We start from the raw sequence: 24,906 nt of genomic DNA on the forward strand, positions 1-24,906 counted from the left end.
AAGCTTCGAGCTGAAGATCATCGAGGCCGTTGGGGTGGAAGCTTACTGCCCCAAACAAACAAACATACGGGACGGCTCGGCAGCATTTCTTCGAAACGACATCATTCAACTGACTCGGCGGCGGTAGCAGTTCATCATCGGTGGCGACCTAAATGCGAAGCATCAAGCGTGGGACAACACCCGCTGTAACCGAAACGGTATGATCCTGCACGATGATTTCCAAGAAGCAGAGTACACCATTCTAAGCCCAGATGGTCCCACCCGTTTAAGCCGATCCGGTATCCACGCGACCATCGACATATTTATCATATAACCATCGACATATAAAACACCACAAATATCTCGGAGCCTGTCGTCTACCAAGAGCTCAGCTCTGATCACTATCCGGTGGCAGATTGAAATGGGCTCCTCCGTCAACAGATTCCAGGCTTCGAGACGCAACTACCACCGCGTCGACTGGTCACAGTTTCAGCAGTGTGTCTACACCGTTATCCACTATGACATTGTACCCGAGTCAACCGACGACATCAACCGTTCCCTTCAGGCCATCGATGAGGCGATCTCCCGGGCCAGAGACCGACACGTTCCGGCTTCAAGAGTGGTGAGTAACTCCCTGCATCTAGACAGGTTAACTAAAAATCTAATTAGACTCCGCTACACTATCCGTCGCAAGTATCAACGTACTGGTCTCCTCCACCTGAAGGCTAATTGCAATCGTCTAAAGAAAATTATAAATGTCAGGATTGTGGATCTCAGGAATAAACAAACTTGGCATTGGAAAAATGCCAAGATCCTTAAAAATAAACCGCGACCTATTCCTCCGCTCAAATCACCGGATTCGTTTCCGTCTCTGCTAATTACATCTGCCGAAAAGGCGAATGCGCTTGGTCAACACTTCGTGGATTCTCACAATCTTGGTTGCTACATGGTGAGTCCCCACGAGCCTATCGTCGAGGAGGTTCTGGCAAGTGTCGCTGATACCCCCATCGTTCTACCAGAGGAATCGAGAATAACGGCTGGTGAGGCGATAGCTGCGATCCGTAGTACAAGAAATATGAAGGCCGCCGGGTTTGACGAAGTGCTCAATCTCGAGTTAAAAAACTTGAGCATTGGTTTCTTCGAGCACTTGGTATCGATTCTCAATGAGTGCTTGGAGCTTGGCTACTTCCCGTCTCGCTGGAGGCTAGCCAAAATAATACCAATCCACAAGCCTGGTAAAGACCCTACCAGTGCCAAAAGCTATCGCCCCATCAGCCGCTTGTCATCAATCTCAAAGCTGTTTGAAAAACTGGTTCTTAGTCGTTTACTAGAGTTTGCAAATCAGAATAACATCTTCCTCCGGGAGCAGTTTGGGTTCAGGAAAGGTCACTCCACTATCAGCCAGCTTGCGCGTGTCACGAACATCATTAGGCGGAATAAGTCCATGTCCAAAACATCTGCCATGGTATTGTTGGACGTCGAAAAGGCGTTCGACAATGTCTGGCACAATGGTCTTGTGCTCAAGCTACGACGTTTCAACTTCCCGATCTTCCTTATCAAGTTCATCGGGAACTATCTCTCGGACAGGACTTTCCAGGTCTCTCTAAACAACATGCTCTCCGATATGTTCAACGTCATAGCGGGAGTTCCGCAGGGTAGCCTCCTAGGTCCTATCCTGTTTAACATCTATATATATATATATATATATATATCTGATGTTCCTCCCCTACCTGGTGATGGCGTGTTGTCGATGTTCGCTGAGGATACCGCTATCATCTACAAGGGTCGAGTGATACGTCCGTTAACTAGAAATTTGCAGAGAGGCCTGGATGTTCTTTCTGACTACTTAAAATCATGGAAGATATGCATCAACGCGGCGAAAACACAAACCATAATATTTCCACACTCCAAATAACCAAGACTTGTTCCGCCTAATGACGTGAAAGTCCACCTCAACAGCACTCCCATAAATTGGTCGAGTGATGTAGTCTACCTGGGTCTCACCCTGGACAGGAATCTGAACTTGGCTTCCCATGTGAACAAAACATCCACGAAGTGTTCCAAGCTTATTAAGTCGCTTTACCCGCTCATCAATCGAAAGTCTACTTTAACGAGGAAAAACAAACTTGCGATATACAAGCAGATCGTTTCACCGGTGATTGAGTATGGTCTGCCAATCTGGGAGGGTTGCGCCAATAGCCACCGCCGTAAACTTCAGGTCATCCAAAACAAGATCCTTCGAATGATCCTGGACAGTCCACCTAGGACACGAAATTCCGAGATCCACCGGTTGTCTGGTCTTCAGGTGCTGGAAGAGCGAAAAAATCAAATCCTGACTAGATTCAGGGAGTCTTGCCAGCGGTCCCTGCACGCATTCATCCGGGAGCTAGTCCCATAGTTTATTTATTCTTGTAGTTAGGTAGGTTATCAAACTTTCCCAATTAAAAATTCTATATTTCTCTCCTTCCGGGTTCAAATGTAAATTAGACTACAAACGATACATTGTTATAAACATTAATAAAAACAAAATACAATCTGAACAAAGTTGCCGGGCCCCAAGGCTGATCAATTGACATGTAAACTAAAAAATTGTACTAGATTTAAGAAAACTTCAATAAATACCTTTAAGGCCTTGTTCTCACTGCAACGGAGCGTCAGCGTGGCTTGGGCGGGGCGTGTGATGCTTACGATTAATCGTGTGTGTTCTTACCGATGTGTTCACACCAGGCTGACGTGTCGTGAGTGTGTTTTTGGCGTGTGGCTGGCGTGCAAACGAGAACACTTCACGCCGGCGATATTTGTAGTTCTCCGCTTCTCTCTTGCATATGTTTGTTTGTAGTAGTGACATAATTTGAATTTTTCGCATTTTTTTAGTTTTTACGTTTTTCACCGTTCGATTTTTGTCCTGGTTCGTCCAACGATGTTGGAATATTTAAAAATAAACCAATTTTCATTCTTTCATTCAAAAATACACATTGACAATTTGTATAAAACACGCCGAAGACACGCCGCTGGCACGGTGCAATGTGAGTGAATTAAAATGTCGTTGGGAGAAGTGAACACGCCACGTTTACGCCCTGCTGCAGTGAGAACATGGCCTTAGTCAGTAGTCAGTACGTCTCATACCAGGGACAGCCATACAGTTGTACTTGCGTTGTAAGAGTACAGCGTTGTACAGGTACTATCGTACCATGACAGACATACTTTGGTTGTACATTGTACCGTATGTCAAACTGACAATCAGAATTTTTCCAATTTTCACCACATATTTCAATGAAAAAGGTTTTTATTTAGCGTCTAAACTATCAAACACAACAAGCAAATTTTCACTCTGAGTTATTAACTCAAGAGATAGTCAGTGAAAAGAATGTATACCAAATGTTTTGATTCGTTTTGTTCATGCTACCCACCACTAACCGTCTATGGCGCTGCGCACAGTACAACTGTAGCCATGTACAGCGGTAAATAGATCGGTACAGGTACAGCGATTGTACCGAGTTGCTTGCATGGTTCTAGCGCTGTACATGGTGACAGACATACAATTTTCGAAGTACAACGGTAGTACAGCTGTATGTCTGTCATAAGTATTACTGCAAGTGTAAAGGTGGGACCAGAATGCCGCACTATGCGTCGCGTTGCGGCAATTGTGCTTCGACACTCATTTTAAATATGTGTGTTTCCATTTATTCGAAAACAATAATGCGTTGCGTCATTAGCATCGTTGTACTGAACGTTAACATTTGTTCTAAACTGCTTGCGAAGAATTCGCGATGACAGTGGCATGGTGTCGACGTCTGGTGGCAACTTCAAATTAGGACCATAATTTGGGTCCTAAACTCGTTAGTGTAATCTATATCAGATTAGAAGACACAAAGCCGGATTTTAAATTCTAAAATTTGATTGAAAATTTTCACATTTTGTTATTTGATTACACGTGTTTCTGACATTCATTCAACCATGTGGCTAAACAATTCCAACATTGTTGCTGAATTTTTTCATCATAATCATAATCAGTTGTCTTCATAAACAATTTTCGCATGAGACTTTTTCACCACCTGCAAAAAAAATGTTTTTCATTTAAATACAATACTAGTTTGATATGGAAAAGCTAATTTACATTTATAATTTTAATTTTGAAAACGTGTTCATTCCGACTGAAAATAAGCTATTCTTTCACGCTCCCCTAAACTAGTAAACGAAGCTCAATATCGCCAGCACGGATATGTCAATGTGTTGTTTTTAAAAACATTTAACTGATCCGTGGACACCACAAGAACAAGATTTTCATACGAATTTTATTTTGTTTTTGTTTACATGAAAAGTGGTGACGCGAATGCTCGATTGTGACTGCAAATCAACAGACTGCGCCGGGCAATGAGTTTTCTTATGAGTTTTCAAATAAAATTTGACAGCGCTATCAGTTGAACTGCGAAACAGTAAAGCTGCGCTCCATGGTTTGTGCATTAGACGGTGCTACGCGATCGATTAAAACGGAATTAAACAGTGAAAGCTGTGTTCATCGGTTGAAAAGTGATGATGAGAATTCGTTCCGCTGCGATTGCTACAGAGCAATTCCTTCCAAATCATTCGAAGAACAGCAAATTTAGACGTGACCCTCTTCTATTTTATTGAAACTTGGTACACACGATGGAAGCTATTCAAAATCATAATTTTCATTATCATATGACTAAAGTGACCAGATGGTCAGAGGCCTAACGAGGGACACAAAAAACAAAACGTTATGTATATACGTTATGTGAACATAAGTCATAGTTTAGCGAGTCTAAACTAATCAGTATTATTTCTTTCTGAGTATCGGCACTCAGTTGTGATTTTTCGGTGGTTTAGATTTTGTTTACGCCCGAAAATCAAAAAAAATCCTAAAAATAGAAATTCAAAACCTAAAATTGTAAGCGTAAATTCTGAAAAAAAAAACAATTATTATCTAATACATGAAATAGAAAATAAAACACATTTCTCAATACCTAATCCATTGTAAATTTTTAAAAATTTCTTCATCTAAATCCTACAGATTTCAATAACCTAAAATCACTATTCGTAAGTTTAAAATCTCGATATCTTGAAAATAAATCTAAAATTCTAAACTTGTGGCTGAAAGAAACGAATTTTATTTGATGTAACACACATCACTACTGCGGAATTCGCTGTAAATAATATTATTATTAAAATAACTATTATTATATAATGGACAGTAATATTAATTATTAATAATTAAAATGTCATTGGTACTATTCAGGAAAAAAATAATAAGAACGACAAATTTGGCAAATTTGGCGATTAAATAGGGAAACTGAGAGCAACATTCTGAGAGAGCTGATATGGAAGCAATCGTGCCGTTAGTTTTCTAAAAGGAATAGAACTAAATAAAATATGTAATATAGGAGAAATGCATTAGCTGTGTGTGTAAGAGAGATTGATAGAGAAAGAGGGGGAGAATTCAAAACAAACAAAAAAATATCTCATGCTGAAGGCCGCTCAGCATAGCGCCATGCCGGCGATCTTGTACGGTGGCACTCGCACTTCGGCACACACACCTTGCACTTGCAAAGCGAAAACTGACCGCTAGAATCCTTCAAAGATCAATCGAGGTCACATCGATATCAGAGGAAGCCGAATCGTTTACAACAACCACAACGAAGAAAACGATCGAAAAAAAACGAAAAGTTTTCACTAACATACTCACAAGTGAAAAAAAAAGACTTCGTCCGTTTCATCACTTCACAAATCCATGTTTCCCAAGGAGCCCGATCACAAACGCCACATCACGGTGAAAAAGTAATGGAATTTACAAAACCTCAAATTTTTTCTTTAAATCTTACGTTTATTAAGTCTACAACCAAAACTATTCAAGGCTGTTGTTTCACAGCAGCAGCACTGTCAAGCAACTTGATGAATTTTCCATATTGTAAGCTCCACCCCACAGCGAAGGAGTTGGACATCCTGAGGCACTTTGTGTCCGCCAGATATAGCCGATCTGGTATTTACAATATCATCTCTAAGTCGCTCCTTAAGCCGGGAGATCGAAGCAACTGGCCAAACGGTGGAGAAGAATCTGGCCAAATGGACATTTTATGCGGAAGCGTCAGACGAGACCGGCCGTATCTGAGCAGCAGGCAATCACCCAGAAGGAGCAGTTTGAGGTGCTAGTGAAAAACTTCTTTCCGGCGAAAGAAGTGAAAAACTTCTCTTCGTACTCATAATGAAAGACGAGACGTACTTGATGGTAGAATTCAACGAATGGCAGGGGACCGGGTACTTTACGTTCCCCAGGTAAGCGATGACGTCGAATATATCATTCACATCAAGTTCAAGCTCAATCAAGCTCAATCAAGCTCTTTTTTTGAGTCATATGGTGAACGGGGTGATATATAGTACGAAGTGCTTGCCGGAGTTGGGAAGGTGATGTGATCTTTATGCCGAACCTGGGATCATCCCATTATGCAAAAGATCACTGGAGGATGGATCGGCTGGAAATAAACATTATCGCGAAGACCACCAACCTTCCCAACATTCCCCAGCTGCGCCCGATAGAAAACTTTTGGGCGAATGGCCAAAATAGAGAGACAGACGACCATCAAAGCCACGAAAAGGTAAAATAACACCCCGTTATACATCTTTTCATCGGCCATGGTTCAGGTTCCGGCCAACTTCCGTAAGACCGCCCAGCGCTTCATTTACGATACTTCACCAAACAATTCTGCCTCTTCCTGTCGAGTATACACTAGTTCTTCCGACTTATTTAAAACGTTAAGCCCTGATCGTGCTAGGGGACCAAAGATGAACTTTTCGTCTGACTCACGTTGGTCCCTGCGGATCAATAGGGGACTTTTATAAAAATCATTTTCCAATTTTGTTGCTGTCGCTTCCAGTTGACACTCTCTAAACATAAAGCCCAATGTCGGTGCGATGAAACCAACTCAACGTATTAATCTTTGGATGCATTAAAAGCGCTCTTGAACAGTCTGCCAAATAAAAGTTTTTTTTGAGGTTCATCCATTTAAGAAAATCAACATGATCAAATTGTGATATTGAAATATATTGATATCGCGGGATTTTTTCGTTTCTTTTGCCAAATGCGAAAGTGTTATGTGGTACATCGCTACAGACAACGTAACAAAGTTACAAAGTCATAAACATACAAACGGGTACAAGTTAGATAAAACCGTTTAATAAATTAGTGCAAATCATAATTATCTTACGTTTACCGAGCGAAAATTCGTTTTTTTAATGATTCGATTGTCCGTAGGATTCGATTATCCAGAGTGAGAAAAAATCGATACTCCGGATAATCGAGTCAGATCTATAGTAGTAGTAGTATACGTAAAAAAATGCGTAATTCCGAGGAATCGGGTTAAAAAAATCGCGTAAGTTCGAGAGAATCACGTCAAAATATTGCGTGAAATAAAATCACGGAAGAAAAATCACGTAATAAAGAATCTAGTGTAATCGATTTCGGATTTTTTGGTGCCACTCTGCGAAAGATGCTGTTGAGTCGACCAAAAGAACGAGCAGAGAAATATAATTCAAATAAATTACTACCACTACGAAAATAAACGTCCATATCATTCTATTCAAGCCAACGTGCTATTGTCTGCTATCTTTTTCGTTCCTAGTGCTGTTTGTACTTACGACAAATTTGATCAATACAATGGAAGCCATAAGAGAAGCGAAACATTGCATTGCAAGCTCCGACAATCTGGCGATTAATCGAGAGTAATAAGCGGGCTAATCGTATCAAACAGCTGAAAACTATTCCATTAGCTGACAAACAATAAATTTAAAAATTCGGGCAACACTTTTGGCATATAAAAATATTACCTCACCGACACTTTAGGTGTTCGTTTTAGCCGGCTCTTTATGGGAATTGGCACAGATTACTCGGTGGATTTTTGATTAAACATTTTTCTGGGGATTTTTCAATAGTTTAATTGTGTTTAAAAACATTATAATTCATTGTTCGCGACTAAAGCGCGAAGTTTGAGCAAGTGTTCCAAATTTTGATGTCCATCCCTATCCTTAGCGCTTTCCAAACCGTTCCCTTCCCTCAAAAATGCAATGTGTGACACGAATACGAACAGCATATCCCGATGAACAGTATAACAGGGTAGAACGCATAAAACCAAACATCATACGAATCGATCACTGCCAATGCATATTTACCATTCCAACCTTTAAATGTGCGAGATCGTGAATAAACCATCCGAGTGATTTAGAAGTTTCCAAATTGTTTTTTTCCAAAATTTTCCGTTCTCCAAACAAGCCACATACCAAATCCTGAGCTATCATCCAGGCCTCCTTCAGCCGAAGGTGTGACCCACCATTTATTGTTATAGATGCGTAGAAATATTTTTTGATCGATTGATGTGAAGAATTCGTACCAAGAAAAGGCCGAGTCCGGGGACATAACCCTAAGCTTTAGAAATAGTTCTTTTTCTCAATACGCTTTCAATTTTTAAGATTTTTATTTTCTACTCTATACTTACCTGTCAAACATAGTCCTACGGAAAATAATGACAATTCATTACAATCTAGCGTAAAAAGCCGATTTCTCAGTTACACTCTCAAATTTCCACAAACAATATCTAGGAAAACTACACCATTATTGATTCGTAGTGTAGAGTGATTATTCTCTTCTGTACTTCTACGGTATCGTAATTTGAATTTGTTGATATCATGGAATCGCAGGAGCGCATGTCCGGTCTGGAGTAGTCTGAATCCGTCGGGCGCAATCGTTGTCCATGTGGCCCGGCGCGGTCCCCACTGATAAGATTAGATATCGTTATCAACATTATGTGGGTTTCGCTCGCACAGGTTGTCTCACCGTACTTGAGTCATTAGTAAGCAGTGGGTTTCGACAGTGAAAGCGTTCGAGGTCGGTGTCGCGCTAAACTGCTTTCCAGCCCTTGTCTGATTAGCATAATTGCAATTGGAGAAAGTGAGTCATAATCATAAGTTCGCCAAATAAAAGTCTATGGCATGAACAGAGACAGTGCAATGATCAGACCAGCCTCATTGATTCGCGACGATGAAGACAGGCTGCCTCAATTTGAAGCCAACGCTCGAAACATAAGGGAAGGCAAGTGCGTATTACGATAGTAGTCGAGCTGTGATCTGATGACGATATCGTGCTTATCCTTTCAGATTCTATCGATTGTGGCGTAACGGCGTGTGGCTGTTGCAATGGGCCTGGCTGCCAGCGTTTGGGTACTTCGACATCGTTTCTTATCATTTTGTCCCTGGCTGGGTTTGTCCAAGGTGGAATTGAATCATATTTCAGAATATCTGCACAGCAGGCCGCCAATGAGCATGGTTTTGATCCGATTATTGTGGACTGGTTGTTGGTGACCAGCGGCATTGCGCAAGGCGTTTTTGCCATACTTGTTGTCTATTGGGGCAATCGACTGCATCGCATCTCATGGCTGGGAGAAATTTTTATGCTACAAGCCGTCGGATTGCTGCTGCTCGTCATTCCAACGCTGACTCACAAGTATGTTGCAATCTACATTTTTTTTTCGCGAATACGCTATACGAATACCAATAACTATCTGAATGTTTCCGACCTAATTAATGCTAATGTTAATACCAATTTCGCAGTTCTGCAGAGTCCCAAACTATTGACGCAGTCCCACTCGAAAATGTGTGCATTCTTGAGCAGTCAGCTGAACTACAGACGGAAAGACCTCACGGTATTACAACTTTAGTGTTGATGTTTATTGTGCAAGCTCTGGTCGGAATAACCAACACAGCTTTTTATTGTTTGGGTTTGAGCTACCTAGATGACAACTTAAAAGAGCATCAGAGCCCTGGCTACGTTGGTGAGCTATGGTATATTTATATTTTTCATTTTTATTCTGACCATCCTCATTCACATTCAGGTTGCGCAATCGCTGCTCGTATATGGGGACACCAGTTTGGAGTAGCTATTTCTCTGGCCGTTGGCGCTAGTACACTTGGCTGGTGGCTTGGATGGGTCATAATAGGGCCTATTATTTTCGTTTTGGGGTTTTTAGTTAGCCTGTTCCCTAAACGATTACTATCGACACTGGTGAGACAGGCAGCGGACGATATTATTGAAACGGCCACCAATAACAACAGCCAATCTTTTCCAACGCACAAATGGTTAGCGGATGTCAGTCTGTCGGCTTCCTTGCGACGGTTGTTCTCAAACAGCATCCTTATCTTCAACTTACTTGCGCTGGTTTTCATTCAAACCGGTGTTATCAATTTCAACGCACACGAGCAAAATTACCTGCAGTCAAGATTTTTACTGCCCACATCCGATGCGAATGGTCTGAACGATGAATGGACCTCGAGATTGATTACCAACTTGCTACGACCGCCACTCGTTGCATTGGCCGTCGTTGTGGCAGGATTGATAATTGCCAAAGCAAATCCAAGCCCAAGGTGAGTTAATGCTTTCTGTTATTGCGCTTTTAACATCTCATTAATTGAAAAAAGAATCGTAGTCAGGTTACGAAAGTATCATACTGCAGTATATCAGATGGAATTACACTCTACGCAAGTCTGGGTTTTTCTAGAGGCGAATGAACTGAAAAGTTTAAACCCTGTTAAAGCCAAAAAGAAGAAGAAGAAGCAAGTCTGGTTCATAGAATCATAGATGATGGAATGATAAATGATTCTAAAATAAGTGCTTGTCCCATGGTTATTGAAACAGAAAGTTCTATCAAATATTTTTTGAGCGAAACGCTCTGAAATGAACTGATAGGATTGATATCTCTTCTGTATATGAGGAATTGACAGAGTTTCACTTCCATAAACATAAACGAACTTTCTATTCCACATAATCGTGACACTATGAGAAGGAAACATTGCTACAAAGAAGTACAAATGCGAAGTTCAATTTTGGGATTGATTTGACGTAGAAAAAATATTCAGGTGTTTGATGTTTTTTTATGAACAAATATTAGAAAATAATTCCGGTGATCTGGCGTGCTGAATGGATTGTTGTTGGTTTGGACATCATCTGCAGTACGAACCAATCGTGTAACTTCAGAAAGGCAATAAAAGGGCTTGATCACGAACGCCACTTCACGCTGAAAACCGGAATGAAGTGCATATAGTGCTGCATACAATTTTTCGTTTTCGTCGTGAAGTGACGTTCGTGATCAGGCCCAAGGTTTTTTTAAACACTCGTTAATGTCAATTTCCTGGTTGAAGGTCCCGGTTGTAATGAATATGTCGCTTTTAAAGCTAGATATTTCATGAAGAACTTCGACAGTTTCATATGATAGAAACTGTCTGTCACTTTTCTCCTTCCGGTTGTATAAACCTCCCCATCAGGAAGTTTTTTTTTATCCCATGTGTTTATTTATTCAGTCTCATTTGTATTTTAGCTGTAACAGAGCCGGATTTTAATATTGTACATGTTACACCTTCTATCTCTAAATTGCACAGTAGCCAAGAGTATTCCTTCTATACTATTGCATGTGGTACATTACACAGTAGCCATTTAAGCGTAAGAGTATTCCTTCTGTTCTTCCATTGTCCATTTAAACCGGACAGCGGAGACAGTTGATATGGCCATTGCACAATGGGCCAGTAGATGCATTTAAGTGGAAATTAGCATTTAGAGCTCGACAGTTATACTCTAGACAAAAACTGTCTTCGACAAAATTGTTACATATGATAGAGCGCTCATTTTAATGATGCCAAAAATATGGTGACCAACATCTTCGATGAAATAAAAAATCTAACTTTCTTATCTCTATAGATAGAGGTAAACATAGTTCGACAATATTGTAGTCCTAGTTATTTGAGACATCTTTGTAGAACAAAGTTTTTTTTTCTATCTCTTGAAATAACCGATATGGCGCCTTTTTTCTAAGTTGCGTTAGGGTCACCATTAAAAAAAACTGTGCTTTTGTTCTGTTTTTTTGCTCCAACTTTTATATTTCAAATTTTACATACAAACTGTCTTCGAAAGACTTTTAAAACATACTGAAACAAACATTTTTCGATGCAGAACTTGGAAATGGTGACCCCAACGCAACTTAGGAAAAAGGCGCTATATCGATTATTTCAAGAGATAGAAAAAACTTTGTTCTACAAAGATGTCTCAAATAACTGGGGCTACAATATTGTCGAACTATGTTTACCTCTATCTATAGAGATAAGGAAGTTAGATTTTTTATTTCATCGAAAATGTTGGTCACCATATTTTTGGCAACATGAAAATGAGCGCTCTATCATATGTAACAACTTTGACGAAGACAGTTTTTGTCTAGAGAACAACTTTCGAGCTCTAAATGTTAATTTCCACTTAAATGCATCTCCTGGACCATTGTGCAGTGTTGTCACACGCACAGATTTATCTAGGAAGGTACAGATTTTTTCGTTATTTTGGTACAGATTCTGTACGGTACAGAGTACAGATTTTCGTCAAAAGTACAGATTGGTACAGACTTTTTCCGCGTGTTAAATTTCTTACATTCGAACAAATCAACAATAAGGTACATGACGACTTTTACGCCGCAGTATCGCTTGGAGCGATTTTTTTAAATTTTAATTCATGATAGTACGCAATCTACATTCGAAAAACTACACCCAAACTAGCGTTGGCAGAAAACATGCCATCTTTGGCAGTGTTGTTGAAGATTCGGATTCCCCGAAGCAAACTTGATTTTTGCTCAAAGTTAGCTCGAAGCTGTAAACATATTTATTGTAATTTATATGCTTACAGAACAATGGACAATTACTTACTTTTAATCTTCACAAATAACAATAAACAGCAACAAATACAATTTCACTTATTCTGCGTTTAGGAAACCTAGATTTTAACTTAATTTAGTATAAATAGGAATAAATTTAGATGTAATAGGTATATTGTAACGTTTTTCCGCTGTCAATATTAAAAAAAAGAATCATTGCCGAATATTTAAAAAAAAAAAAACAACAACAACGACATCTATTAGGGGTCCAGTTTTCCTCAGGTATCCATTATCGATAATGACTATCGATAAGGGAACGACGTACAGTTTCACGGCGAAATCGTTTGCAAGAAACTTTCGGGCGGAAATAAGTCGCCATTTGGCATGCTACGGCCTCGGCCTACTATTTTCAGGAACTCTCGGCCATTTCGTTTGCGGAGCGGTCGGAGAGTGGAACGATTTTTTCCTAAAGTGAAAGTACAAAAGGTACTTAGTGGAGATGTTGTTTCGATAGATAATAGAAACGGTAGTTTTCAAAGTACGTTTAGTTTATATAGATTTATTTTTTTTTGTTTCATTAGTGAACTGAAATTACAAAGAAAATATTATTGTGTTCCGCTTGAATTTTATTATACAAGGATAGCAGGTAATTCCGCTTCTCTCATTCCCATTCCCAAAATTATGAGTTTCCCTTACCGTTGAACAGAAAGCCTGTTCAACAGGCGGCATACGTGGGACGGAGATATTCCCCGATTCAATGAGCTCTTTCGGAGCACGATAGGTTTTTATTCCAACCGCAACGAAACGGATGTGTGACATTAAGGATCATCCGACCGGCATTCGACGAAGTCGCAGTGTCCCCCAGCGACCGCCATTACACGCTGGGCTTTTTGATTTGTGACCCGACCGCAATATACTGTGAGGTAGTTGCTGGAAGAAACGGTGGCATACCGACGATAAATCGGGCTTCATCTGTATCCAGCCTGTATCAGCGCACACAGCATAGCACGCAGCCAGTCAGCAACGTCCGGTAAAACCCTGCGCGCAGGTAGGTGCTAACTTTACGCATGGCCATGTCGTGAAACGTAACACGTTACACATTACGTTAATTTATGTTGAATTTCTTAACTTGGAGAAATTTGGGAAGAGAGAAGGATAAAAGGGAGAATTAGGGTAGGAAGAGAAGAAGGAGAGAGTAGGTAACAAGTAGAAAATAAAATTGTAAATAGGGTTCTAAACACTGTTTTCTTTCCTTCATTGAGATAACATTTCCTAATAGATTTTATTCATTTCTCGAAGATTGGTGATTGATTCGCTCTCCCAACGCTTTCATTCGGTTTGGTGAGATTTTTGAAAGTGTTTCTTTGTGCGTTCGTGAAATCCGCGCATTGGTCGGACATGATTTCTTGCAAGAGAGTTCACCTGTAACTACGTGACCTCTTACTGGAATCGTACGTGATCGTTCGAGGCTAACTTGACCCTGAGCTATTCTTGTAGTTAGTCGGGCATTAATTCAACACGACAGGTGGTCTCCCTACTGGGAGTGGCGCTAAAGCCACCGTGTTTCACTACACTCGCGTGTCGGGACTTCGAACGGTTACAATATTCTTACTTTGCATGCAAATTTTAGGGTATTATAATAACTTATGTGTTTACTCTGTGTATCCTATTGTTGTAATTGAACCTTTTTTTCTTTGTGTGGAATTCACTATTGTTTTGTATGTCTTGTGTGTAAATGTTGGCAATGCATCTGTTTGTCTTTGCTGTTAGTTGTAATCCTAACATTCCCCCCCTTGTGTCGCCAGAACTCCTGCTTCGGCGTCACATTCTGCCTCCACATCGAGAACAGCTAGTTTGATGACCGGTCGTGATATAATGCCGCCGGATGTCTGTACATCAGCTCTTCGTACTGTACCATCTTTACCTGGATATGTTCGTACCACCCGACCCCTTAGCCACCGATTCCTAACATTATTGTCGACTAATACAACTAGCTCACCCTCTCGTATAGGTCTGATATTTTCGAACCACTTAGTCCTTCGAGTAATGGTTGGGAGGTATTCGTTGACCCAATCATGTTCCAGCTGTTTTGGATTGCGGCTTTTTCGTCCACAGGAGTCTTGATCGGCTGTCGTACCCCTGATGAGCTGAGGAGGAGGAAGTGGTTTGGTGTGAGCGACTCGTGATCAGCGGTTTCCAGCGGGACGAAAGTGAGAGGTCTTGAGTTGACCATGAACTCCGCCTCAACGAGTACAGTTGCGAATGACTCCTCGTCGAGTGTGCGAACGGTTGGGAGAGCTCCCAAAGCGGCTTTTACTGAACGCACCATCCTTTCCCAGCATCCCCCCATGTGTGGTGCGGACGGCGGATTAAACCGCCACTGAGTCTGGGTGTCGGTGAACGTGCTGCTGATATCCTTATTGATAATTTTAATTTCCTTCACTAGCTCTCTACTCGCACCGACAAAATTTGTCCCGTTGTCCGAGTAGATTTCAAGTGGAGCACCTCTGCGGCCGATGAATCGACGAATCGCTTTCTTGCAGGAATCCGTCGATAAGTTGGCTGCAATCTCCAAGTGCACCGCCCTGGTTGTCAAGCAGGTGAACAAAACGACCCACCGTTTCAGGGAACTTCTTCCTGTCGGTGGTCGGATGATGTAAGGTCCAAAAAGATCAATTCCAACCATAGTGAACGGACGATGGAAAGGCATCAGTCTGGCTTTTGGAAGTGGTCCCATTCTGGGTGCAGCCGGGGCTGCCTTATACACTCGACACCACATACATCGCTTCGGTATGTAGAAACGCTGCCTGACTTCATTTACTACTGTTTCATCATTTGCATGCTGGAATTTTCGATGATACCAGTCCAGTAGGAGGTCGGTTACCGGATGTCCTCTAGGCAGGATGATTGGGTTTCTGGTGTCGTAGTCAACAAAATCTGCTTCCAGAATACGACCGTCAACACGAAGTACGTTGAACTCGTCGATTGCTGGAGTGAGTTTTTTCGATCCAGGGACTATTTCGATCCAGTTTACGACGATGTGTTGGGTCCGACTGAAGATTATGTTTGAACACTGCCACTTCATCCGGGAATTCATCGCTCTGAGCAATTCGCCATAGACACCGTTCGGCGTTCTGCAGCTCCTCCGTAGTTAACGCGTCCAACTGCAACGGTTTTTCTCTGATCAACCGGATTCCGTTGTCGATGAATCGCACGACGTAAGCCATGCTCCGTAGTAGTCGTTCCAACCGAGAAAATCGCTCTAACTTTACCACTTGCTCGATAACGTGATGTTTATGAACAAAAGCTGAACGAAGTTCCTCCACTGTAGTGCTATTTTCTTCTCTGCAATCCCTTGGCCATTCGTGTTCGCTGTCATACAGAAATTTAGGTCCACGATACCATCGGCTGTCTGGATCAAAAGATGGTCCTTTTCCCCACTTAGTGGCTTCGTCAGCAACGTTGAGTTTTGTGGGCACCCACCGCCACTCTTGAACGGATGACAGGCTGAGGATTTCATTAACTCGAAAGGCCACGAATTTTTTATAGCGACGAGCGTCCGATTTAATCCATGCGATGACTGTAGAGGAGTCGCTCCAGAAAAAGGTGCGTTGAATTTTGAGCGAATGCTTCTCCTCAATCGTCTTCCGCAAATGAGCCCCAAGTACTGCGGCTTGCAACTCCAATCTAGGTATGGAGAGGGGTTGGAGTGGAGCGACTTTCGTCTTCGAAGATACCAGAATACAACGAACACGAACATTGTCCACAACGCGAAAATAGGCTGCTGCAGCGTAGGCTTCCTCGCCAGCGTCTATGAAGACGTGCAGATTCTGGGAGTTATAGCAGTCAGGGTTGTACCCTGGGAAATAACAGCGATCGACTTTGACTGTATTCATCTTGCGGAGCACAGCAAGCCACTGTTTCCAACGGCAGAAGTTTTCCCAGGGAATTTTTTCATCCCAATCGATTTTGGACCTCCAGACATCTTGAACAAGAACCTTCCCGTGTATAACGAAGGCTGCCACGATACCTAGAGGATCAAAGATGCTCATTGTAACTTTTAGCATTTCCCGTTTAGTCGGAATTGTTTCTCCTGATACTATTTTCAGCAGGTCTTCCCGGAAACTGAGCGCAAACGAAAATACGTCTTCTTCCGGCAGCCAGATCATCCCAAGGAGTCTCTCTTTGTCCATTTCCTTGTCGGTAGTGAAGCATTTTACGGACTTAGGATTCACTTCGCCGATTTTTTCAAGCACCGTCTTCTTGTTCGACAACCAATTCCTGATTTCGAAGCCAGCCTTTGAGTGAACTTCCGCTACTTCCAATGCCAACTTAACAGCCTCCACGTCCGTATCGACACTATCCAAATAGTCGTCCATATAGTGATGGTGCTTGATTGCGATGGCTGCCCTTGGGTGGTCGACTTCGTTTTCCTCAGCGTTCAGGTTCATTGCAAATATAGCTTGTGTTGGGGAACACGACGCGCCGAAGATCGCAACATTCATCGCCATGACTTTGATTGGCATCTCTGGATAGTTTCTCCATAGGAACAGTAACGCGCAACGATCTTCCTCCCGGATAAGAAGTTGATGAAACATTTCTTTAAGATCTCCAGAAATTGCCACCTCACGTTCACGATACCCGAACAATACAGACAGAAGCGAAGTTAGAAGATCTGGGCCCTTTAGCAGCATCGAATTCAATGAAATACCTTCGACTTTGGCTGCAGCGTCCCAGATTACTCTCACCTTGTCCGGTTTTCTGGGATTGAGAACTATACCGATAGGGAGATACCATGTGCGACGTGGATCGAAGCGACTCAATTCCTCGACGGTTGCTTTGTGTGAATAGCCTTTCTCCAAGTAGTCTGACATTTGCTGACGAACTTTGCTGTACAGTACAGGATCCCTGGACAGCCGCTTCTTTAAGCACCTCAACCTCTTCTCCGCCAAAGGTCGACTATCAGGAAATTCTACTCCATCATACTTCCATTTCAGCCCTGTTTGAAGTCTTCCACTAGTCGTACGCACCGTGGTCTCTTCTAGGATTCTACGAGCTCGTTGTTCGTCGACTCCTTCCACCTGAGGGACAAGTGCTACTCCAAGGCTTTCAACGGAGAAAAAATTCTTCACGTAATCATGCAGATTTTCGTCGACTGTCTTCGCACAAATGTGTAATTGTCGATGCTGCATATTGCCTTCAGTTCCACGCTGACTTCCGTAAACTGACCAGCCAATACGCGTTTTCTTCGCTATCGGTTCATTTGGTCGACCTTCGCGAAGCTTGAGTGTAGACAACAAGTGTGTGTTATTTAAGCCAATTAGAACTCCCGGTGCTGCTGCGTCAAAACTCTGTACCCGCAAGCCTTCGAGGTGTTTGAATCGTGAAGACATGTCGCTGAAGTCCAAGGACTGTTCTGGGAGTCCAAGATCTTCCACAGTATACGCCTCACCAAGTTTGAAGCGCTTGTTGCTACCTACTGCGGAAATCTGGAGTTGTATTCGGTTTGTATCTGCAATTCGTTTCTTCACACCACCCGTTCACTGAATGCACAAAGATTCCGATGGGCCGTTCACTCCAAGTTCATTAACCAACGACTGTTCAACCAGAGTGATTGATGAGCCGTCATCGAGAAATGCCAATGTGTTAACCTGGCCATTTTTCCCATATAACGTCACCGGAAGAACTCGGAACAATGTAGATGAGCTGACTTGACGATTGATTAACAGTCGCGTTCGTTGACTTTTGGGTTGATGATGTTGCTGCTAACGGACAGTCCGAATGCAGAAGACGGTTATGTTTTTTCTGACAACCGTTGATCCCACAGGCTTCTCCTTTGCAAGGCCACCGAACGTGTGGCGTTAGACAGCGACGACAGAGTTTGTATTCTTTTACCAGTTTCCACCTATCGTCGAGAGAAAGTCTTTTGAAGGACAGACATCGCGCCACCTGATGAATTCCAACTCCACATGCCGGGCACATATTGTTTCCTGTTGTTTGTTTGTCTGAAAAATGATTGAATGCGTTCTCGTCACGTTCGCCTACTCGTTCATTTGAAGTCGTATGAGAGTTCACGTAAGCTTTCTCGTTGGATCGGGAATCCTTCGATGGTTTCTGCGAGAATGTGCTGAAACCGGTTACACTGCTAGTGGCTGATACAATCTTCCCCATGTATTCGCCGAACACACTGAGGTCGACCATCGGCACCTGCTCCTGGTGTAGCGCCCAACTAAGTTTAACATTAGCCGGCAGCTTATCGACCAATTCTTGCAACAGCATGGGGTTCGACAGGTGTTTCTCCAGCCGGATCGCCTTTAGATGTCCACACAGATTTTGCACCGCAAGACCGAAGCTCACAAGCGATTCGAGTCGGTCCGCCCTCGGTGCAGGGATTGCTCGCACTTTCGAAATCATGTTGTGGATGATATGTTCGGGTCTCCCAAACAGAGTTTGCAGCGTTGATATCACTTGAGGTATCGTTGTGGGATGAAGTAGAAAGCTGTTAACCGCCTCCCTGGCACGACCTTTGAGACTTCGTTGCAAACGAAGTAGATTCTCCGAATTTGAATAGCCGCATACCTGAGTCGAGTGTTGATAGCTACTGTAGAAGAGTGGCCAGTCCACTGGATCTCCGGAGAAAACAGGCAAGCCCTTCGACACGACTTCCCTGGCTACCAACTGCTGGGACGATGGGGCAACTTCTGCTGACAAAATTTCACTACTCGACATAGGTGGATTTATCACAAATGAACTCGGGACAGACCAATGGTTCAGTGGACCAGACGCAACATGGGGGGACGGCAATATTGGAGGAGTTTCTGTTATATTGTAACAGCTGCGATCACCCATAGGGGTACTGATCGGCGATGGGAAACCATTTTCAATAAAAGAATGACACAAATACGAGGGGCTAGTGTTTATTTGAGTGTGAGGTAAATTGTTTGGAATCAAATTCTGAACACTCACCGGTGGCATGTTGGTACGAAGGGGTAGAGGGGTGTTACCTACTGTAGCTGCTGGTCGGTTGTTCGCTACCGATGACTGCACATTTATCACTGATGCTGCTCGCTGATGAAACCTCGGACACAATCCATCTGGAACAAATTCAGTCCCACTTAAGTGGCCGTCAACCATCTGCTGCTGTCGATGAAAATAGTTCTGCTGCAGGAACCGCTGCTCGATTGTCCTCAGTCGCTTCAGTTCGTTCTGCACTGCTGCCATCTCGTTCTGCTTCCTCTCCTCAACGAGCGCCTGTTCACGTTCCCGCTGCTCTAATTTCGCTTTCAGGTCAGCCGCTTTCGCTCGTTGATCCTCCAGTTCTTCTCGCTTCTGAAGCTCCATCTACTTCATCTGTTCAATTAAATCCAATTCACGATTCCGTCGTATATAATTTTCCTTCTTGTGCTCTGCCTTTAAATCCTGAAGTCTCCGAATATTGTGAGTTTCAGACCGCCACTTTTCGTACAACGTCTCATTCTTGATCACCTTAGCAATGGCCCCCGTTGTAGGTTCCTCTAAGAACTCGTAGTAGGTTCGAACGTTTACCGGTGATAACGGAGGGTAGACAGGATCCTGGAGTAATTTACGTTCCACAGCGTGTGCACCTTCATCTCTTTGGCCAAGCGAGTCTTCCATAGTTATGCTACCAGTGGTCTCGACATCCATTACTGCGGCTAGCTGGTCCGCTAAGTTGAGTATACGAATATTTTGTCCACCAGTGGCTTCTTTTGGAGTGCGCGGAGTTGATTGTTTGAGGACCGCAGAAACTGCTTGTTCATTCAGCCAGTTCTGGATTTTACTATTGCGAAAACTACTACTACCACTCCTCAGATCGTCGTTATCTTCATCCCCTTGACTCAAGATCTCATATTTACGGGCAATGAATTGCCGTTGCCGATCAAGTGTTTCTCGTCTAGCCCTTTCTTGGAGCAATTTCTCCTGCTCGACTCGTTCCCGATGAATTTGTTCCTCCAATTGTCTCTCTTCCTTCAACCTCTCTAGCTCACGGGATATTCGTGTTTGTCGTACACTGTGGGTACTCAAGGCACTAGAAGAGGGACGAATTGGGGCAAAACGGATTGGTTGAATGCATGTTGCGCAGACGAATGGTTCCATATGAACTGTTGTTGAATTCACATTCGCACATGAATAGTGCCAATAGCGCTGACAATCTCGACATCGCACAATTGGTTCACTATTGTTCGGTCGCTGACATCCAGCACAATCGAACGCTTCTGCGCGTTCATTGTCGGAAGATAACTTAACGCGGGTGTTATCTTTAGCTGGATCACGCAATAGCGCTTGGTCGCTGCCAATGTGGAGGTTTGCTTGTCACTCTCGCAACGCCCTCGCTTGGGATCTCGTTTGACGAACGTTGGACCTCCGATGCATTATTTCTCGACTATAAAACTTCGAGATTTTGTTGCTGAAGATTCGGATTCCCCGAAGCAAACTTGATTTTTGCTCAAAGTTAGCTCGAAGCTGTAAACATATTTATTGTAATTTATATGCTTACAGAACAATGGACAATTACTTACTTTTAATCTTCACAAATAACAATAAACAGCAACAAATACAATTTCACTTATTCAGCGTTTAGGAAACCTAGATTTTAACTTAATTTAGTATAAATAGGAATAAATTTAGATGTAATAGGTATATTCTTACTTTGCATGCAAATTTTAGGGTATTATAATAACTTATGTGTTTACTCTGTGTATCCTATTGTTGTAATTGAACCTTTTTTTCTTTGTGTGGAATTCACTATTGTTTTGTATGTCTTGTGTGTAAATGTTGGCAATGCATGCGTTAGGCGAACGGTCGAGGGGTCTTTGCTGTTAGTTGTAATCCTAACAGGCAGAAAAGATGCCATTTCCTCAAAGAGAGAAAAATGCGCAAATAATGAGCTATTTTGAAGCTTAAGGGGGTATTCTAGTGTAGAGACACGAATTTCGGACGTTTTTTCGAACTCCGTAAAAATAAAACAAAGAATATTTTTACTATCCATTATATCATTATTCGTTTATCTATCTTTCAACAATAAAACAAAAATAGGACGGAAAAAAAATATTCATAATTAGAATAGTTACATGCTGGTGAAGTGAGGGTGTTCAAAAAAAAGTTGTCCCATGGCGTACACGATTCCAGTCCTTCTGGTTATCTGAAACAAAAAAATCGAACAGATTCTGAATCAGTAAAGATGTCGCTATGGCATGAACCTCGGACAAGTCAAAAACATGGGTTTTAACAAAATGGCGGCCGTTTGAAAACAAAAATGCTGTTTAAAACGTTTTTTTTTGCGTTTACCGATTTTTTAAAAATAGTAAAATTAAAAAGTTATAATTTTTTATTGGTTCATGCGATAGAGAGATGTATGCAGATTATTTTCATATAAATTTGACATAAATCGGTTCAGTAGAACTTGAGATATCGTGTACGCCAGTTAGAAAAAAACTAGTTCCGAGAGAAACGCGTTTGAAGTTCATTGTGATGGCCGTAACAGGTTAGATACCACATCACTAAGATGGCTCTAACTAGGTAAATAATAGGATTTTCGATAAGTCCTTTCTAGAGTATATTCTTGAATGCCTAAACTACAGAAATATGGTAAAAAAAAAATTTCGATTTTTTCAGATTTCTAGACTAGAATACCCCCTTAAAAATGGTTTGTATGTATGTGAGCAGACATCTCTTTCTGTTTTCTTCTCTCTTTTCATTTGGGATTGTGCAAAAAAAAGTCCATACGACGTCAATGGGGATCGAACCAAGTTAACACGTAGCGAAGTTACTTTACACGACCACGCTATCCATAAAGCTGCCAGCGCTATTATAAAGGAGCGTGATAATATTACACCTCATCATAAAATGAAGTTGGAAGGTGTTTTATAAGCCGATAAAGAAGAACATGAACGAGAATATATCTTTCTCTGTCTGGGCCGTGTATTTGGCAAACTATACGAAAAGCTTTCATTCAAATGTGTCTCCTGTTTCGCTCCCTCATATTGGCTCTTGCATATATATTATACAAATGATATACATGTATTGAGGAGTAGAACATTTTATGTTATCTTTCAGCTCATTTAATGTAATAAATCGGGATGCCAGAAAATGTGCTAAAAATTAACTTTGGGTGTATGTATAAGCATTACAAAACACACGAAGGACTTGCAAATGTAAATGTAGTATTTGTAGTAAACAAATGATTATTTTTTCATGCTAAATTTCTTCAACGAATATTTTTGATGGTACAGATTCTTGGTACAGCAATCTTATAAAGACATCATATAAAGGGGAACCAAAACTTGATTTCTGATGCATAAACCTCACCGTGAACTGAGACATCGATACATGCATACACCCAAAGTTAATTTTTAGCACATTTTTTTGGCATCCCGATTTATCACATTAACAAGTTGAGCCCCAAATTTTTCTTACTCCCCTTCCATTCAGCCCGCATCGAGGGCGTTTGCACAATATCAGTGTCGTTCTCACATCCTGAAGATACTTATGGTATAAATGAAAAATAGTCAAAAATTCGAATAGAAATTAGTCATTTTTTTATCTGTATTATAGTGACTTTCAACTCATTTGGCTGGTTCGTCACTTTTACTTCCATTTTTTGAAGAATGTCGGGAGTGAGAATTGAACTTGTGACCTTTAGCGTGAGAGGCATGTATGTTACCACTACGTCAGATCGCCTCCACAGAAATTAGTTACATTTTGTAATACATCCGAAATCAAACCATATACGAGGTATGGCTATTAAATAACGAGACTGGTTACGAAAAAGACCCCTTCAATATACTCCCCTTGGCTCCTCACAAACCTTTCCATACCTTTTTTCCCTTGTTCGAAGCAGTACTGAAACTCTTCTTTTGTGATGGCGTTCAAAAGCCGTGTCGCTTTTTCCTTCACCTCTTCTACAAACTGAAATCGGGTACCTTTCAACACGGATTTGATCTTGGGGAATAGAAAATGTCGCATGGGGCTAGACCTGGTGAGTACGGGGCATGTTCGAGCACTGGAATGCCCTTACCGGCTAAAAATTGCTTCACCGACAGCGCGTTATGGACTACTATAGTGACAAAAACGTGTTTTCGTACGTTTATAGCAGACACTTCAAACTACCGAACGTACTATTCGTTTTTCCCCCCACCCCTCTAGGGCGCACTCCCGGCGCGCAGTCTCGTTATTTAATAGCCATACCCCGTATATTTTTCAGTCAGTCAGCGCTTTCCTACCAAAAATCTCAATGTCGGCCCCTAGGGACCGACGCGTGGCTCAACGTGTTAAATGAGCCGAAAAATAACAGAAAATGCTCTGCTCTGCTGTTTATCATTTGTATAATATATATGCTAGAGCCAATATGAGCGAGCGAATCAAGAAACACATTGAAATAAAAGCATATGAAAGCTTTTCGTATAGTTTGCCAAACACACGGCCCAGACAGAGAAAGAAATATATTATCGTTTATCCTCTTCTTTTTTCTCTTAGAAAACACTTTCCCACTTCATTTTATAAGGTGTAAGGTGTAATGAGGTGTAATATTATCACGCTTTTATACAACAGCATTAGTAGATATGTGGACAGCGTGGTCGTGTGAATCAGCTTTGCATTCCAGCTGGCCTTGGTTCGATCCCCATTGATATCTGTTAAGGCGAATTTCGAGTTCACAAATGAACAAATGAAACACAAATTTCTGCATTACTCGAGAATTGATCAAGCAAATGGAACGAAATGTGACATGTGCAATAAATAGGGTGCAATAAATGATTCTATGGTGGATAGAGACTCCTCCCCTTTCTTAGGGGGGGGCTGCTATACAAATGAAACATTTCCGTATAATTCAAAAACTATTCAAGCAAACGGAACCAAATTTTGAAAGGAGAGGGGGTCCCATGAAAATAATGCACATATTTCAACCAAACATCACAATTGAAAATTTTCGGAAAACTCTGAAGGAAATTGGAAAATTCGAAAAATTCAATTCGCATGTGTTCTACAACTACATATTGACAAGCGTTGTTAGTCCATTTGATGTTTGCGGTAACGAAATTGATCTTCGTTCGAAAATGAAAATGGCTTTTAATGAGATAAATTGCACTCCTATATCGTCTTCTATCTAAATGAATAAAAATGGACCGCCGAATGTGTTAATAAGAGCAAAACTCGAGAAAGGAATTGTCCGGTTTAGGACTGTTTCATTCTATCATATTTTCTGTATCAAACATTTATTCCA

General features: G+C 41.7%; 2 protein-coding genes across 5 annotated transcripts in view; one reads left to right on the forward strand and one right to left on the reverse strand.

The window, feature by feature from the left end:
- LOC129780223 (solute carrier organic anion transporter family member 74D) overlaps positions 1-24,906 on the reverse strand; it is a 62,213-nt gene that overhangs the window by 31,631 nt on the left and 5,676 nt on the right. Inside the window, exon 1 of one of the 4 annotated variants that reach the window (XM_055788258.1) lies at positions 2,690-3,228. The exons of the other annotated variants lie outside the window; for them this stretch is intronic. The gene's annotated coding sequence lies outside the window, so the exon portion shown is untranslated. Of the gene's footprint in view, positions 1-2,689; positions 3,229-24,906 lie in introns of those variants that run through there. 4 annotated transcript variants of the gene reach the window in all.
- Positions 8,818-24,906, forward strand: part of LOC129780222 (solute carrier organic anion transporter family member 74D) — a 34,346-nt gene continuing 18,257 nt past the window's right edge. Inside the window, exons 1-4 of the mRNA XM_055788255.1 lie at positions 8,818-9,076; positions 9,142-9,487; positions 9,595-9,815; positions 9,876-10,404. Coding sequence (XP_055644230.1) covers positions 8,977-9,076; positions 9,142-9,487; positions 9,595-9,815; positions 9,876-10,404 — 1,196 coding nt within the window. The 5' untranslated portion in view covers positions 8,818-8,976. The remainder of the gene's footprint in view (positions 9,077-9,141; positions 9,488-9,594; positions 9,816-9,875; positions 10,405-24,906) is intronic.

The sequence above is a fragment of the Toxorhynchites rutilus genome, chromosome 3 (genome assembly GCF_029784135.1).
Source record: "Toxorhynchites rutilus septentrionalis strain SRP chromosome 3, ASM2978413v1, whole genome shotgun sequence".
NCBI classification, from domain to species: domain Eukaryota; kingdom Metazoa; phylum Arthropoda; class Insecta; order Diptera; family Culicidae; genus Toxorhynchites; species Toxorhynchites rutilus.